General features: G+C 37.8%; 1 protein-coding gene and 1 pseudogene across 9 annotated transcripts in view; both read left to right on the top strand.

The window, feature by feature from the left end:
• The window catches only part of CCDC18 (coiled-coil domain containing 18), a 106,932-nt gene extending 88,873 nt beyond the window's left edge, over nucleotides 1–18,059 (top strand). For 8 of the 9 annotated variants that reach the window (XM_046009215.1, XM_046009247.1, XM_046009201.1 and 5 more), the window contains one exon: nucleotides 9,027–9,718. In XM_046009215.1, coding sequence (XP_045865171.1) covers nucleotides 9,027–9,524 — 498 coding nt within the window. In that variant the 3' untranslated portion in view covers nucleotides 9,525–9,718. Of the gene's footprint in view, nucleotides 1–9,026; nucleotides 9,719–16,894 lie in introns of those variants that run through there. The other variant, XM_046009222.1, reaches the window with a different exon arrangement.
• LOC123928013 lies at nucleotides 8,440–8,544 on the top strand (annotated as a pseudogene).
• Nucleotides 18,060–18,810: the final 751 nt, after the last annotated feature.

Genomic DNA, 18,810 nt, shown 5'->3' with positions numbered 1-18,810 from the left:
ACTGAGCAACCCAGGCACCCCTTTTATTTCTTTTTCTTGACTAATTGCTCTGGGTAGAACTTCTAGTACTATGTTGAATAAAAGTGGCAAGAGTGTTTCTGGTCTTACAGGATGTTGAATTTTTTCAAATGTTTTTTCTGCATCTGTTGAGATGATCATAAAATTTTTATCCTTTATTTTGTTAATGTGGTGTATCATGCTGATTTTTTTGCAGATAGTAAACCTAGCCATCCTTATACATCTATGGAATTAATCCAGCTTGATCATTATGTATTACCCTTTTAATGTATTACTGAATTCAGCTTTTCTTCGGTTTTGTTGAGGAATTTTGCATCTATTTTCATCAAGGATACTGGCCTCTACTTTTCTTGAGGTTTCCCTGTCTAGTTAGGTATCAGGGTGACTGGCTCCTAAAATGAGTTTGGAAGGGTTTCCTTCTCTTCTGTTTTTTTTGGAAAAGCTTGAGAAGGGCTGGTATTAATTCTTCCTTAAAGTTTGGTAGAATTCGTAATGAAGTCATCTGGTCCTGGACTTTTGTTTCTTTGGAAATTTTTGATTACTGATCCAATTTCCTTACTATAAATTGGTTTGTTCAGATACTCTATTTTTTCATAATTGTCTTAGTAGATTTTGTGTTTCTAGGAATTTGTCTGTTTCTTCTAGATTGTCCAGTTTGTTGGCATGTAAGTCTTCGTATCAATCTGAAATGATCTTTGTATTTCTTTGGTAGCAGTTGAAATGTCTCCTCCTTCATTTCCGATTTTATTTATTTGGGCCCTTTTTCCCCTTGGTCAATCTGGCTAAATATTTGTGGGGTTTTTTAAAGATTTTATTTATTTATTTGACAGAGAGATCACAAGTAGGCAGAGAGGCGGGGGGGGGGGGCGGGGATGGGGAAGCAGGATTCCTGCTGAGCAGAGAGCCCAACGTGGGGCTCGATCCCAAAACCCTGAGATCATGACCCGAGCTGAAGGCAGAGGCTTAACCCGCTGAGCCACCCAGGTGCCCCTTTATTTTATCTTTTTAAAAGAATATTATGCAGCCATCAAAAAACCCTGAAATCTTGCCATTTGCAACAACGTGGATGGAACTAGAGGATACTAGGTTAAGCAAAGTAAATCAATCAGAGAGGGACAATTATCATATGATCTCACTGATTTGAGGAATTTGAGAAACAAGACAGAAGATCATAGGGGAAGGGAGGGGAAAATGGAACAAGATGAAACCAGAGTGGGAAACAAACCTTAAGAGACTCTTGGTCTCAGGAAACATACTGAGGGTTTCTGGAGTGGAAGGGAGTGGGAGGGAAGGGGTGTCTGGGTGATGGACATTGGGGAGGATATGTGCTATGGTGAGCACTGTGAATTGTGTAAAACTGACAATTCACAGACCTGTACCCCTGAAACAAATAATACATTGTATGTTAATTAAAAAAAAAAAAGCCCTCTTCTCAATTTCACTGACCTTTTCTGTTGTCTTTTTTTTTTTTATATTTTATTTATTTGACAGAGAGAAATCACAACTAGGCAGAGAGGCAGGCACAGAGAGAGGAGGAAGCAGGCTCCCCATGGAGCAGAGAGCCCGATGTGGGGCTCGATCCCAGGACCCTGGGATCATGACCTGAGCCGAAGGCAGAGGCTTTAACCTACTGAGCCACCCAGGCGCCCCTCTGGTGTCTTTTTAGTCTCTATTTCTGCTCTTATCTTTGTTATTTCCCCTTCTCCTAACTTTGGGCTTAGTTTGTTCTTTTTCTAGTTCCTTAAAGTGTGAAGTTAGGTTATTTGCAATCTTTCTTGTTTTCTAATGTAGGTGTTATAAATTCCAGTATAGCTAACATACAGTGTTTTTCTAGTTTTCAGTGTATGACATAGTGATTAGGCAGTTCTGTACATCACCTCGTGCTCATTATGACAAGTGGTCTCCTTAATCCCCATCACCTATTTCCCCATCCTCCTACCCATCTCCCATCTGGTAACCATCAGTTTGTTCTCTGTAGTTAAGGGTCTCTTTGTTGGTTTATCTACATCAGTTTGTTCTCTGTAGTTAAGGGTCTGTTTGTTGGTTTATCTATCTCTTTTTTTTTTCCTTTGCTTGTTTTACATGTTTCTTGAATTCCACATATGAGTGAAATCATATAGGGTATTTGTCTTTGTCTTACTGACTTAATTCACTTAGCATTATACTCTCTAGCTCCATCTATGTCATTGCAAATGGCAAGATTTAATTTTTAATGGGTGAATAATATTCCATTGTATGTATATGCCACATCTTCTTTATTCAGTCATCTTTCAGTGGACACAGGCTGCTTCCATATCTTGGTTCTTGTAAATAATGCTGCAATAAACATCAGGGTGCATGTATCCCTTTTAATTAGTGTTTTTGTATTTTGGGGATAAATGCCCAGTAGTGCAGTTTATGGGTCATATAGTAACTCTATTTTTAGTTGGTTTTTTTTAATTTATTTATTTGAGAGAGAGAGAGAGAATGCATGAGAGGGGAGTGGTCAGAGGCAGAAACAGACTCCCTGATGAGCAGGGAACCTGATGTGGGACTCGATCCCTGAACTTTGGGATCATGACCAGAGCCGAAGGCAGTTGCTTAACCAACTGTGCTACCCAGGCGTCCTATTTTTAGTTTTTTGAGGAACCTCCATACTGGTTTCCACAGTGGCTGCACCAGTTTTCATTCCTACCAACAATGCAAGAGAGTTCCTTTTTCTCCACATCTTTGCCAACACTTTGTGTTTCTTGAGTTGTTGATTTTTAGCCATTTACACAAGTGTGAGATGATCTCATTGTGGTTTTGATTTGCATTTCCCTAAGGATTACTTCCATTGAGCATCTTTCATTTTGTCTGTTGGCCATCTATATGTCGTACTTGGAGAAATGTCTGTTCATGTCTTCCTCCCATTTTTAAATTGGATTATTTGGTTTTTTGAAGTTGAGTTGTATAAGTTCTTTATATATTTTGGATACTAACCCTTTGTCAGATATGTCATTCATAAGTATCTTCTCCCATTCCATTAGTTTTGTTGATTATTTACTTTGCCATGCAGAAGCTTTTTTTTTTTTTTTAAGATTTTATTTACTTGAGAGAGAGAGAGACAGAGTGAAAGAGAGACCAAGCTCGAGTCAGGGGAAAGGGAAGAGAGAGAGGGAGAAGCAGGCTTCCTCTCAGGAGGGACACGGGCCTCCATCCCAGGACCCTCTGGGATCATGACCTGAACTGAAGGCAGTTACTTAACTGACTGAGCCACCCATGCACCCGTCAGAAGCTTTTTATTTTGATGAAGCCCCAATAGTTTATTTTTTCTTTTGTTCCCCTTACCTTAGAAGGCATATTTTAGAAAAATGTTGCTACAACTGATGTCAAAGAAATTACTGCCTGTGCTCTGCTCTAAGGTTTTTATAGTTTCAGGTCTCATATTTAGGTCTTTAATTCATTTTGAGTTTATATTTGTGTATGGTGTAAAAAGTAACCCAAATTCATTATTTTGCATGCAGCTATCCAATTTTCCCAACAACATTTATTGAAGAGATGATCTTTTTCCCATTGCATATTCTTTCCTCCTTTGTCAAAGATTAATTGACCATATAATTGTGGGTATATTTCTGGGCCTCTGTTCTGTTCTCTGGATCTATGAGTCTGTTTTTGTGCCAGTACCATACTCTTTTGATTACTACAGCTTTGTAGGACATCTTGAAATATGGGATTATGATACCTCCAGTTTTGTTCTTCTTTTTCAAGATTTCTTTGGCTATTCAGGGTCTTTCATGGTTCCTTACAAATTTTAGGATTATTTGTTATAGTTCAGTGAAAAATGCTGTTGGTATTTTGATAGGAATTGCATAAAATCTGTGGATGTCTTTGGGTAGTGTGGATATTTTTACAATATTTGTTCTTCCAATCCATGAGCATGGAATATCTTTCCATTTCTTTGTGTAATTTTCAATTTCTTTCATCAGTGTTTATAGTTTTCAGAGTATAGGTCTTTTACCTCCTTGGTTAAGTGTATTCCTAGGTATTTTATTATTTTTGGTACAATTGTAAATGGTACTGTTAATTTCTTCTTAATTTCTCTTTCTGCTACTTCATTAGTAGTATATGGAAATGCAATGGATTTCTGAATATTGATTTTTGTATTGTACAACGTTACTGAATTCATTTATCAATTCTAGTAGTTTTTTGATGGAGTCTTTAGAGTTCTATATATAGTATCATGTCATCTACAAATAGTGATTATTTTTCTTCTTAATTTGGATACATTTTATTCCTTGTCTGATTACTGTGGCTAGGACTTCTAATACTGTGTTGAATAAAAGTAGTGAGAGTGGACATTCTCGTCTTATTCCTGGTCTTAAGGGAAAAGCTCTGAGTTTTTCCCCATTGAGTATGATGTTAGCTATAGGTTTTTGACATATGGCCTTTATTATGTTGAGGTATGTTCCCTCTAAAAGTTTGTTGAGAGTTTCTATCATGAGTGGATGTTGTACTTTGTCAATGCTTTCTCTGTGTCTAATGAAATGATCATATGGTTCTTATCCTTTCTAGTGTTGATGTGATGTATCACACTGACTGATTTATGAATAGCAAACCACATTTGCATCCCCAGAATGAATCCCACTTGATTGTGGTGAATGATTTTTTTAATGGATTGTTAGATTCAATTTGCTAATATTTTATTGAGAATTTTTTTAAATTCAATTAGCCAACATATAGTACATCATTAGTTTCATACGTAGAGTTCAGTAATTCATCAGTTGCATTTAACACACAGTGCTTATCACATCACATGCCCTCCTTAATGCCCATCAATTACCCCAGCCCCTGTCCACCTCCCCTCCAGCAACCCTCTGTTTGTTTCCTATAGTTAAGAGCCTCTCATGGATTTTCTCCCTCTCTGATAACTTCCTATTCAGTTTTCCCTCCCTTCCTCTATAATTCTCTGCACTGTTTCTTAAATTCCACATATGAGTGCATCTGTGTTCATCACTGATACTGGCCTGTACTTCTTTATTTTATAGTGTCTTTGACTTTGGTATCAAGGTAATGCTGGTCTCATAGAAAGAGTTTGGAAGTTTTCCTTCCTCTCGTATCTCTTGGAATAGTTTGAGAATAGGTATTAACTCTCTTTTAAATGTTTGGTAGAATTCACCGATCTGGTCCTGGACTATTGTTTCTTGGGAGTTATTTGATTACTGAATCAATTTGATTGTTGGTAATTAGCATGTTCAAATTTTCTATTACTGGATGGGAAGAAATCAGAGAGGGAGACAAACCATAAGACTCTTGACTTCAGTATGCAAACTGAGGGTTACAGATAGGGAGGTGGATAGGGGAATGGGGTAACTGGATGATGGGCATTAAGGAGGGCACATGATGTGATGAGCATAGGGTATTAAAACACAACTAATGGGGGCGCCGTGTGGCTCAGTGGTTTAAGCCTCTGCCTTCAGCTCAGGTCATGATCTCAGGGTCCTGGGATCGAGCCCCGCATCGGGCTCTCTGTTCAGTGGGGAGCCTGTTTCTCCCTCTCTCTCTGCCTGCCTCTCTGCCTACTTGTGACCTCTCTGTCAAATAAATAAATAAAATATTTAAAAAAAACACAACTAATGAATCGTTGAACATTTTATCAAAAACTAATGAGGTACTATACGTTGGCTAATTGAATTTGAAAAAGATAAAATGAAAATTTTCTATTTCTTGATTGTATGTTTTTTTCTTTCAGTACTTTGAATATATCATGCTATTATCTTTTGCCCTGCAAAGTTTCTGCTGAAAAATCAGCTAATAGCCTTATAGGGTCCCTTGTATGTACCTATTTTCTTTTGCTGCTTTTAAAAATTCTCTCTTTAGCACTACTTTTTGCCATTTTAATTACTATTGTCTTGGTTTGGACCAATGGGGGTTGATTTTTTTGGGGGGGGGGTCTGTGTGCCTCCTGGATCTAGGTATCTGTTTCCTTCCCCAGATTTAGGAAGTTTTGTGGTTTTTTTTTTTAAGATTTTATTTATTTATTTGAGAGAGACAGTGAGAGAGAGCATGAGTGAAGAGAAGATCAGAGAGAGAAGCAGACTCCCCATGGAGCTGGGAGCCCGATGCGGGACTCGATCCTGGGACTCCGGGATCATGACCTGAGCCGAAGGCAGTCATCCAACCAACTGAGCCACCCAGGCATCCCCAGATTTAGGAAGTTTTAAGTCGTTACTTCTTTAAATACATTTTCTGTCCCCTCTTCTCTCTTCCTGGGATCCCTATAATGTGACTGTTACTACTCTTGATGGTGTTGTTGAGTTTCCTTAATCGATGTTTTTTTTATTGTTCTTTTTTCTCTCCCTGTTAAGCTTGTTTTCCATTCCTTTGTCCTGCAGGTCCCTGATCTGTTCTGTTTCCTTTGGTCTACTATTTATTCCCTTTAATATATTTTTAATTTCAGTTATTCAGTTCTTCATCTCTGACTGATTCTTTTTAATGTATTCTGTCTCTATTGAGGGTATCACTGAGGTCCTCCACTCTTAAGTCTAGTGAATATGTTTGTTTTTGTTTTTAAGATTTTATTTATTTGTGGGGTGTGGGGGGGGAGGCAGAGGGAGAAGCAGGCACTCAGAGGGTCAGTTTTCTAATTTAGCACATGTCTAGGAGATTATGATCCTCCAGAGCACCAGATACCTCCTCCACCTTTTTTCCTTGAGTCTGCTTCAAATTTCCAGTATCAAAAAAAAAAATTTTTTTTCCAGTATCTTCTTGAAAGGAGCTTGTACTCCTCTAGCACTCAAGCTTTTGAAGCTGTTGCCCAAGGGACTGGTCTCTGGACTACATGACTCTGTAGCCAACAGGGTTTGCATTCATATGTCCAGCAGGACTATGGCAAACAAAGCAGTTCTTGGTAGGCAGAGGAGCACACCCTCATGCCTACAAACATAAGCCCAGTGCTGAGGGAACAAATAATAAAGCCCATCTCTCAGTTTCTCCCTGTAAGGATCCCAACTACACCCTTTCCTGGCTATTACCCAAGGGTCTAGCCTTTAGACAGTCTGCATCAAGGTGCTGACTGACATAATCATCCTCTTTGGAATACTGACAAATCGTGGCACACCCTCAACTACCAGGAACCACCTAGAACAAAGAAGGCTGAACAATCACAAAGATTTGAAAAACAATAAGGAATTCAGAACTGGATGGTCAATCAAGGCATATCTCCTACACAATACCACTCTGTCAAGACTGGGAAAGGTGGCTGAAACCAACACAGAATTGAGAAAAATGGAGAAACGGGAATATATTCCATACCAAAAAAAAAAAAAAAAAAGCTGAAACTCTAAAAAACAGATGTTAATGAGACAGGAACAGGTGATTAATTGTGATTATCAGAATGTAAATACAAGATTTACTACAAAAGTTGGCACTCTAGCCACTTGTAAATAATGTTTACCTAGAGAAAGTAGTACTGAAATAAGCATGTTAAAATTTCATTTTGTGGGGCGCCTGGGTGGCTCAGTGGGTTAAGCCGCTGCCTTCAGCTCAGGTCATGATCTCGGGGTCCTGGGATCGAGTCCCACATCGGGCTCTCTGCTCAGCGGAGAGCCTGCTTCCCTTCCTCTCTCTCTGCCTGCCTCTCTTGTGATTTCTCTCTGTCAAATAAATAAATCTTTAAAAACAAAAAAAAAAACCTTTCATTTTGTAATGTATTCTATGGCTATGACAGTTTTAGTAAGCACAGTATTTTTAGAAAGAATAGATACTATCGGGGGCGCCTGGGTGGCTCAGTGGATTAAGCCGCTGCCTTCGGCTCAGGTCATGATCTCAGAGTCCTGGGAACGAGCCCCGCATCGGGCTCTCTGCTCCGCAGGGAGCCTGCTTCCTCCTCTCTCTCTGCCTGCCTCTCTGCCCACTTGTGATCTCTCTCTGTCAAATAAATAAAATCTTAAAAAAAAAAAAAGAATAGATACTATCGGATTAAAAGTGACCAATTTAGAAATATACATTTTATGGATACCTATAAAAAACAGAAAATGTATTTGAACAGAAGACTACTAAACATTATTTAACTTATGTCTCCTCTTCATTTTTTTAGGCTTTATGGTTTCTCAGTATATGCAATCTCATTCTTAGGATTCTAAAGTTGGGTCAGAGGACCCAAATGAAGGACATGGAAAAATAGTAGAAATGAAAGGTTTAGGGGCACCTGGGTGGCTCAGTGGGTTGGGCCTCTGCCTTCGGGCTCAGATCATGATCTCAGGGTCCTGGAATCAAGCCCCACATCAGGCTCTCTGCTCAGCAGGGAGCCTGCTTCCCCCCACCTTCTGCCTGCTTCTCTGCCTTCTTGTGATCTCTCTCTCTGTCAAATAAATAAAATGTAAAAAAAAAAAAAAGAAATGAAAAGTTTAATATTTCATAAATCAATCCTTACTAAATCACTTTTTGAAAGGTTTTTCTTTGAGCTTTGCGCAGTGTCAGTATCATAGCCAAAGAGGTTTATCCGAGGCGCGATTATTGCTAATTGCAAGGTTTTCCTTTGAAAAATTTCTGGTATAATGAAGCTTTCTTATAATGAAGACATGTGAAGCACAATAGTTAACAAACTTATTTCCTATTAGAAATTTTAAAGGGAGTAGTTTTTTGTATGCATATATATATATACACATATATATATGTTACATTAGCAAAATATAGTGTACCATTACACTTTTGAAGAGAAATTTTTAGATGTATGATTTCAGTCTTAAATAGAAATTGATACTATTATCATTAGCACTTAAAATCGAAAAACATTGGTATAAGGAAAATCGAGTTTTCATGGAATTCCTTAGCATAGTTTTAACATATTTCAAGTGAACACATGTAATTATCTCAAAATGAAGGGTTTAAACAGAGCTTGGAAAAGTCTCATGGGTTGTTATAAAAGGAATATGTGTTCTGGGCAGAAGGTTGACTTAGAAAATCATGTACTCCCAGAAGACATCTCAGTAACTTTTTCATTTAACAAAAATGTACTAAACACCTACTATGTGCCCATTTTTCTATAGGAATCAGAATTAACCAGATTACAAGCCAAAATTTCTGGACGTGAAAGGGCAGAAGACCTCAAGTTTCTACCAGCCCTGCTTACATCTGCAGCAGAAATTATGCCGGACGTTCAAGATCCAAAACTTGCTAAACATGCTCACACAGCTTTTTTCAAGTGTAGAAAGCTACGTCGCTCTATTAGTGCCAGCGACCTTAGTTTCAAGACACGTAGTGATGAAGATCTTTCTGAAGAATTACTACAGGACTTAAAAAAAATGCAGTTCGAACAGCCTGCAACATTAGAAGGAAGCCAGAAGGATCTGACTTATACTCAGTCAGACTCATTTAAACCTCTCACGTATGACCCAGAAGATGATAGTTCTGAGAGTAATGACTTCAGTACTCTCAGTGGAATGCTAAGATACATAAACAAGGAAGTGAGACTATTAAAAAAGTCTTCTATGCAAACAGGTGCTGGTTTACCTCAGGTATGTAATGTCATACACTTGAAGTTATAATAATTTGTCTCCAGTGAATATCATTTTATTATTTGTAGGAAAATCCATGTATTTCAATGAAGCATGCTATTAAGTGATATGCAAATATTGAAAGTTCAAAAAAATTCCATTGTAAGTAGGTTTGAAAATTTAACCTTGACTCTGCTCAGTGGGGAACCCGCTTCCCCCTCTCTCTCTGCCTGCCTGTCTGCCTACTTGTGATCTCTGTCTGTCAAATAAATAAATAAAATCTTAAAAAAGAAAATTTAGCCTTGAAAATTAACTTTGATTAAAACAGCCTATACATTTGATTAAATATAATCTATATTTGATTAAAGAACTAAGTCTGCCTCCTTTTAGGAAAGTATTTTGAACTCTAGAATAAAGTTGACCCTTGAATAATGTGGGGGTTAGGAGCACTGACCCCCTGCCTCCCTCTCCTACCCCAGTGCAGCTGAAAATCCATATATAACTTTTTTTATTTTTTTATTATGTTATGTTAATCACATCATTCAGTGATTTTCCCAAAACTTAACTAGTAATAGCCTGTTAACTGAAAGCCTTACTGGGAAGCTAAGCAGTCAATTTAACACATGGTTTGTATGTTATATGTATTATATACTATATTCTTATAATAAAGGAAGCTAGAGAAAAGAAAATGTTAAGAAAATCATATGAGAAAGTACATTTACAGTACCAGATATTATTGATACTGTAAGTTTATAAATCATCTGTTTACATTTTGTCAGTACATACATCAATACTGTCTTATACAAAACACGGTAGATGTTATATGCATAACTAACACTAGATATCAAAAATGAAAAGGTAATATAAAAAATAAATTCATATTTATTTATAGGTATAATAATTCATGCATTGAAAAGGAAGCAGTAGCTATATGAACGCTTTATGGTAGCTTAGCCTATACACTAATGGATGAATCATAAAGTTTTTATGGCAAACAATATTCTAGTCATAGTTATAATATAGCACTGGAAACAGTTTATTTTCTTAAAAATCACTTACTTGTGATGATGGGCTGTTGTGCACCTTCTTCATTTAATAGAGAGAAGGGCACACTGTATGGTGTTATTCTTTGAAAGCGAAGTTATGAAATGGTAAGAAAAAAACATTATGAGTTTTATATTACCTATTACTCACCTTTGATCTATGTAAGGATAGTCCGTCCACTTCCATACAAATCTTGCACATGATGTTCTATACGATCAGTACTTAGGTGATGATGACACAGAAATGTCTCACAGTTCTCGTCATACATTACTAGATTTTCACATGAAAACACACATGCTAAAGGTAAGGTAATTAACTGTGCAGCATGATTATTTTTTAAATGAAAGTGGATTATCATAAAAGTCTTCATCTTTGTCTTCTCACTGAGTAAGCTGAGAAAGAGGAGGGGATGCTTTTGCTGTCTGAAGGGTGGCAGAGGCAGAAGGCGTAGGAGGTGGAAGGGGAGACAGGAGAGGCAGGTACTTTTGGTGTAGCTTTATGGAAATACATCACTATTTATGTGATTTTTTTTTTCTTTTGCTTTTCTTTAAAAACGTTTTTATACGATACCAATCCATCTTCCACCATTTGCTCAGTGATTTTAATGGTGTTCCAGAACTGTCTGCTGCTGCTGCTTGGCTACATTGACATTTTTTAGGCCAAACCCATCTCTAAAATTATCAAACCATCCTCTGTTGGCATTAAATTCTGGAGCTTTAGACCCCTTCACCTTTCATTTGCTCTAAGTTACCATACAATGACTTTGCTTTTTCTTGAATTGTATTAGAGTCTTAAAGGCATGCCTTTCTTACAGCATTCTTTTACTCTCTTAAAAGTTGCATTTTCAACACAAGATTAAAAAGTGCAAGGTTTTCATACCTGCCTGCCGATCTGTAGTGATGGCTTCACAAATTTCCCTTTCTTTTTTTACAATGGTCCTTACACTGGATTCATTTATCTTGAAATGGCGGGCAACCACAGCTGCACACCTCAATCTATGGTACATACCAAGCAATTCAGTTTTTTCTTATAATGACACAACTCTTCTCTGCTTCTTGGGAGCATTTTGAAGAAAGAGCCAACAGGATTTAATGTAGATCTTGAGTGAAACAGTAGTTAAGGAAGACTCCAGAGATTTTGGCAAGAGTAACTAAGCTTTCACTCAGTTGGGGATACTAGGAGATGAGCAGATTTGGAAGCATGGAGAGTTCAAAAGGTTGACTTTAGATATATTAAATTTGAGATTTCTATTAGATGTCCAAGTGTAGATGACAAACAAATGACTGGGTTAATGAGGCTGAAGTTATAAATTCAGGTATCAGCATATAATGGTTGTTAAAGGCATAATGCTGGATTAAGTCCAGGGAATTAGTGGAGGTAGAAAAAGCAGCTCCCAAATTAAGCCTACGTTAGTAAGGCTGAATTATTTTTAGCATTCAAGAAGTTGAGGATCCAATAAAGCTGAGATTTAAACATAGACATAGAAAAAATAAGGAAAATGTAATGTAGCACATGTTTCAGAAAAGATTAAATGTTGCTAAATAAAGTGAGGATTAATAATTGATATATTTGGTATTGTGCAAGCTGTTGGTGACATTTATGAGAAAGACTTTAGGGTAACAGGATAAAGCCTGGTTAGAGTGTGATCAGCAGAGAATAGGAGGAAAAGAAAAGGAAACACCAAAAACGGGCAACTCTTTTGATGTAAAGAAATGAGGGAGATGGAATGTCAAGGGAGAGTTTTGTTTTGTTTTGTTTAGAATAAGAGATAAAACAGCATTTGATTGGTGAGAGTGATCTGGTAGACAGGGAAACTGATAATTCAAGACAGAGAATAGAAGGTACAAAGATGGGACGCCTGGGTGGCTCAGTTGGTTAAGCGTCTGCCTTCGGCTCCGGTCATGATCCCAGGGTCCTGAGATTGAGCCCTACATCCGGCTCTCTGCTCAGCAGGGAGCCTGCTTCCCCCTCCCTCTCTCTGCCTCTCTGCTCCTTGTAATCTCTGTCTCTCTCTGTCAAATAAATAAATAAATTAAATCCTAAAAAAAAAAAAAAAAGGTACAAAGTTCTTAAGGTAGGCTAAAAGAATCCAGCAGAGTAGTAGAACTGGCCTTTGATAAAAGAAGAGACAGTTTATGTAATGTAGTGGGAAGGAAAGTGCAATATATGGATACAGAAACACATGGAGTAGAAGATTTGGTGAGAAGGGAGCAATTTCTTTATTGAATGCCTTTATTTTCTTAGTGAAGGTTTTCTTAGTAATGTTAGGAACTGTGGCAGGGTAAGATTCTAGAGGATTAAGAACAGGAAAGGTATGTAAAAATTATCTTGGAAAATGAGAAAATATAAAAGGACTAGGGAAGTCTAGTAGGATTGCCAGACAGATAGTTCTGTTGGATGAAATGGACCTGCAAATATATCTGGCATCTTTTGTCCTCTGTTATATACCAGCAACAGGCTCTCCCCAGTGTAGTGACAACCAAAAAGAACTACCACCAAATTTTCAGAATGTTCCCCAGGAGGGGAGTTACTGCTTTCTTTGAGAACTTCTGCTCTATTCCAATGGTCTTAGAGTCCCAGATGTGCGACAGTCTATTTCTGGTAAATAGAACTTACTTTATATAGGATTAACTTGATTAGTAAAGTGATATATTGTAATCATGAAAATACATCACATTTACTAATGCCAGCCACTATTTTAAAGATTTTATTACCAGCCACTATTTTATTTTTTTAAGATTTTATTTATTTATCTCACAGGCAGAGATCAGAAGTAAGCAGAGAGGCAGGCCGGGGGTGGGCGTGGGGCGCGCGGACTCCCTGTGGAGCAGAGAGGCCCATGCAGGGCTCAATCCCAGGACCCCAAGACCATGACCTGAGCCAAAGGCAGAGGCTTTAACCCACTGAGCCACCCAGGCGCCCACCAGCCACTTTTTTAAAGTGCTTTCCATAGGGGCACCTGGGTGGCTCACTTGGGTGTCTGACTTCGCTCAGCTCCTGATCTTAGAGTCCTGGGATCCAGCCCTGCACTGGACTCCCCGTTCAAGTCTGCTTCTCCCTCTCCCTCTGCCCCTCTCCCCACTTGTACGCTCTCTCTCTCTCTCTCTAATAAATGAATAAAATCTTTAAAAATAAATAAAATAAATGCTTTACATAAATTGACTCATTTAATCTTTATTGATTGGTACTCTTATTACCTTAATAGTTACCAAATGGTTCTTCTATTGTAGTAGGCACTATTACCTATTCTGTTATAATGGAAGCCCAGAGCCACATTAAAATATGCAAAATATTATCTCCAGTTTTTTTTTAGAAAATCCAGCCAAAGTTAAATTCTGTTCACATATAGTTTTGTTTATTGCTAGTCATATTCTGAGTTTTAATTTTATAAACCACAGTCACTACTCAACATTAATCTCACCTGGGCCTCATAGCTCATGACTCTCGACTGCATTACCTGTGTTGGCTTAGTTTCATCTTTGATAGAAGGAACTGGTTCTTTGGTTTGCTCAGAACTCCATTCACTACAATTTGGGGACCCATGCTGGGACTGATGCTTGAAAATGTTCATCTGTGGGTTTTATTCAACTTTTGGGTGGTCATTACTTGTGTATTAAACCTTAATCTTAAGGGAAAGGTGACTGAAGACATCTTCTTAATACTTTCTCTGTAGGGGCTCCTTCCCCACTAGTCCTAATAGGTTAGGGGTGTGTTTTGTCTTTAATGGAAGGTGAGAAAATTCAGAGCAAGACTGCTACCATTGAAAGAAACTTTGACTTCCTATAATCTTACTGTCTAACTAGCTTCATGGTCATTTATATGTACATTGCATTAATAAATGTAAAAAAAAAAGACATATAAAATTGGGTTGTAGAACCTTGATCTATAGGCCATGTCTGGTCCTTAGCACATTCCACCCACATGAATGATATTACATTGGTCTCTGATTTAAAAGCAGAAATGTTAAACTTTTTTAAGCCAAGGAAAGTATTATCTAAATGAGATGTCATGAAGAAACCACCCAAATATGTCAATCAGATACAAAGATACTTTATCTGATTGAAGGTGGATTGTGTCTGACCTTTATCCAGTTACTTAACCTGTTCACCTCTTTACATGTCTGCTTATGCAGACTCCAGAACAGCCCTGAATTAACCTTTAAGGAAAATAAGCTTGAGTTTAGGGCATCAAGGGAAGGGGAGCACCAGTTTTTACTCTAGCTATAATGCTCTTAACCCTTTCACCACCACACTTAAGTGTAGTAGATTGTTTTGTAATTGTCTTTATCTGCCTTGTTGCAATTTAATGTGCACTCTTTAATGTATCTTTTTCTTTGGTATAGTGAGTGACTCGGGTTTAAGTTTGATTTGAAGGTGTCCTCAAGATACTACATTGGTTTCTAATTTATGGTGTGAGTTTCACTTCTCTAGAGAGCAAAACAAGCTGGCATTTAAATCATGCACTGATCTGTGTTAAGAACCCTTAAGCTCCTGGGGCTCCGGGGTGGTTCAGTGGGTTAAGCCTCTGCCTTCGGCTCAGGTCATGATCTCAGGGTCCTGGGATAGAGCCCCGCATCAGGCTCTCTGCTCAGCAGGGAGCCTGCTTCCCTCTCTCTCTCTGCCTGCCTCTCTGCCTGCTTGTGATCTCTGTCAAATAAATAAACAGAATGTTAAAAAAAAAAAAAAAAAAACCCTTAAGCTCCTTATTTTAAGCAATGGTCAGGTGAGGGGCATCATTGTTGGGCTTAATCCAGCCCTGCTCCAGAGTGTGCAGTTTTATACATTTTTTAAAGATTTTATTTATCTGAGAGAGAAAGAGAGAGAGAGAGAGAATGGGGGTGGGAAGGGAGGGCAGAGGGAGAAGCAGACTGCCTGCTGAGTAGAGAGCCCAACGTGGGACTCAATCCCAGGCCCCTGAGATGATGACCTGAGCTGTAGGCAGACACTTAAGCCACTGAGCCACCCATGTGCCCCCACAAAGTGTGCAGTTTTAAAGTCCACTGATACAGCAGAAAAAAAACTAGAAATTCTGTGTGAGAAGCGCTTAATAAGTGTTAGCTCTTTTATTTGTGTTGTAGCCCAAATGATTTTCCTAACGGTTAACTATGTTGCCAGTTCCATTAACAATAAAGTCACTGACAAAAGCTTCAGAAGTCACAAAAAATTATACATGCACAAAATTTTGAACACATTATCAAAGGAGTTCAGAGATATCAAGTTAAAAACTCCGGTTTTAGATTTCAATGGTGGAATACTGTGCTGTAAATATTGATTGATTAGCTAATTCACAGTTTATTAGGAAGTTACAAGAAGTATTATTTGTATCCATCTTATTTCCAAAAAGGAGAAATAGTTAACAAATGTGGTCCATATGCCATGCAATAAGATGAAAAATAAGAACTGAGAAAGTCAGCTACTGAAAACAGAGCTGGAAAGAAACAAGGCAAATAAAGACTATGCGTTAATACCTAAGGACATGGTAACATTTTCAAATCCCTGACTTAAGTATGAAAAAGTATCTGACCTGTATTTTTTTTAAAGATTTTATTTATTTATTTGACAGACGGAGATCATAAGTAGGCAGAGAGACAGGCAGAGAGAGAGGAGGAAGCAGGCTCTGGCTGAGCAGAGAGCCCGATGTGGGGCTCGATCCTAGGACCCTGGGATCATGACCTGAGCTGAAGGCAGAGACTTTAACCCACTGAGCCACCCAGGCGCCCCCTGACCTGTATTTTTAGAATCTCCTGGACCCAGGGCACCTGGGTGGCTCCATGAGTTGAACGTCCAACTCTTGATTTCAGCTCAGTCACGATCTTAGGATTGTGAAATCAGGCCCTGCGTCAGGCTCTGTGCAGGACACGGAGCCTGCTTGAGATTCTCTTCCCCCGCCCTTCCCTCTACACCTCCCCCTGTTCTCTTTCTCTCCCTCTTAAAAAAGAAAAATCTCCTGGGCCTTTATCCTATATTTCCTCTACTTCTCTATGTTGTGCTGTTTCTTTGTGTACATGGTTCTTCCTTGTCATCCCCTTCCTGCTCTTATTTTTCTTTTTCACTGATTATTTTCAGGTAGCCCTTCATCTATCTTCCTTACTGTGCCCTCAAACCATAGTGTGACATCACTGTCTAAATATTTATGTCTTCTGTTTTTGTTTTTTATATCAATTTAGTTTGACTTTGCACTCTCTCCCAATGCCCCCCAACCAGAATTACTTGCTTTTTATATTCCATGTGGTCCATTATTGACTTTTTCCGATTCATATTTCTTAATTGAGTAAATACTTCCCACTCTTGCTTCAAGTTATGCTCCTGATTATTATAGTGGACATTAATGCTAAATTAATATTTCAAAAGCTAATCTTTTTTTTATTATTATTCCAGGGAGAAAATTTGTAATTAAATGAAGATGTTGATGTGGTGAAAAATGAGATTTTTGGTACTGTGTTTATTACATGTAGCCCATACTTCATAGAAGCTGTTATTTTATTGCTTTTGAATAAATTTTTATTTCAGTATATTTAAAGAAATTTCTTCTAAACCTTATTCTGTTTGTGGAAGTTAATTCATTGCTCATTTTTGGTTTAACTTGCCGCTTTGTTTTTTATCTAAAAATCACTGTTAAATGCATAATAAGTACATGGACTAATTTATATTTTCAATTATTGTTCTAGTAATATGTTACTTTTAGAATGAGTAAGTAAGAATTTAGAAGTCATTCTGCCCCAAATCCATAATTGTACTAATAATGTCTGGCTTTTGTTGAGTGTTTACCATTTATCCATCACTATTCTGAGCACTTTATAGTAACTCATTAAATTAACATAACTTATTTTGTGTTAATTTAATGGAGCACAAGCAGGGGAGCAACATGCAGAGGGAGAGGGAGAAGCAAGCTTCCTGCTGAGCAAGGACCCCTACGCAGGGCTCAATCCCAGGACCCTGAGATCATGACCTGAGCCGAAAACAGATGCTTAACCAACTGAGCCACCCAGGTGCTCCTCACATAATCTATTTTGTGAGGTATATACTATTATTATTCTTGTTTTACAGGTGGAATTATTTACATAATGACACAAGTATTTGTTCCAAAGAAACTGATTCATTCTGAGTATCAGGAGATGGACTTTGGGTTAAGGACACATTTATACATATATATACACATACATACATATGTATATTTATGGTAGAATAAAAATACTGCAGCAAAATTAAGATGACATATTTAAACCTTCAAATTTAAAAATCTCTCTAGGATTCAAATTTGTTTTCTTTAGACTGTATATTTAAAGCATATATAAATGTGTCCTTAGGAATTTTTCTAATATGTAAGCAGCAAAGCCATTAATGTTGACAGTACTATTTGAATAACAGTAATTCAGAATTTGTAATTACTTGTCAGGAGTAGAATAAAGTTTATCTTTTTACTGCTACTCACTAGTGACTTGACCCTAAGAGTTAAATTACTGATTCAGTCTTCTTGGCCAGCACCCCTTTTTCCCTTTCCCCTGACCTTCTATCATGTGCCTTATGAGCACATAATTACTAAATGTCTGTCAGATAAATAAATAAAATCTTTAAAAAAACGACAACAACAAAAAAACGAAGACCCATCTAGATGCTGCCTATGAGAGACTCATTTGAGACCCAAAGACTTTTGCAGATTGAAGGTGAGGGGATGGAGAAACATTTGTCATATAAATGGACATCAAAAGAAAGCCAGGGTATTCATCCTTTCTGATGGCTGCATAATATTCCTTTGTATATATGGACCATACGAATCTTGGAACACTGAAAAAATAAAATAAAATAAAAAAAGAATACAAGATAGAATACATATAACAAACAAACAAACAAAGAAACCCAGAGTAGCCATGCTTATGTCAAACTTGATTTTAAACCATAGAATGTAACAAGAGATGAAGAAGGGCACTATATCTCAATAAGGACTATTCAGCAAGATCTAATGGGGGGAGGAGTTAAGATGGTAGAGGAATAGGGGACACCAGCATTATCATCCCCCATCTGTGCTGAAAGTCTTTAGGAAACAAAATATTGCCACATAATGCAATCCAGAGGCACTACACTGAGCCCAGCACCCTGTCAAAGGAGGTAGGTGTATTTTCACAACTGCAAAGGCACCCGAGAATCAGTGCAACAGGACCCTCCCCTAGAAGACCAACAAGAACAACTTGCTCAGACCAAGTTTCTGATAATAGAGGGCTACACAGCTTCAGTTCTTGGGAAAACAGTATATAGCATTTGTGGGGTGTTTTTCAATTTTAATTTTTATATATACA

Source organism: Meles meles, chromosome 1, assembly GCF_922984935.1.
Source record: "Meles meles chromosome 1, mMelMel3.1 paternal haplotype, whole genome shotgun sequence".
Lineage (NCBI taxonomy): Eukaryota > Metazoa > Chordata > Mammalia > Carnivora > Mustelidae > Meles > Meles meles.
Note: the sequence above shows the minus strand (reverse complement) of the source record. Positions and strands in the feature narration are given on the sequence as shown.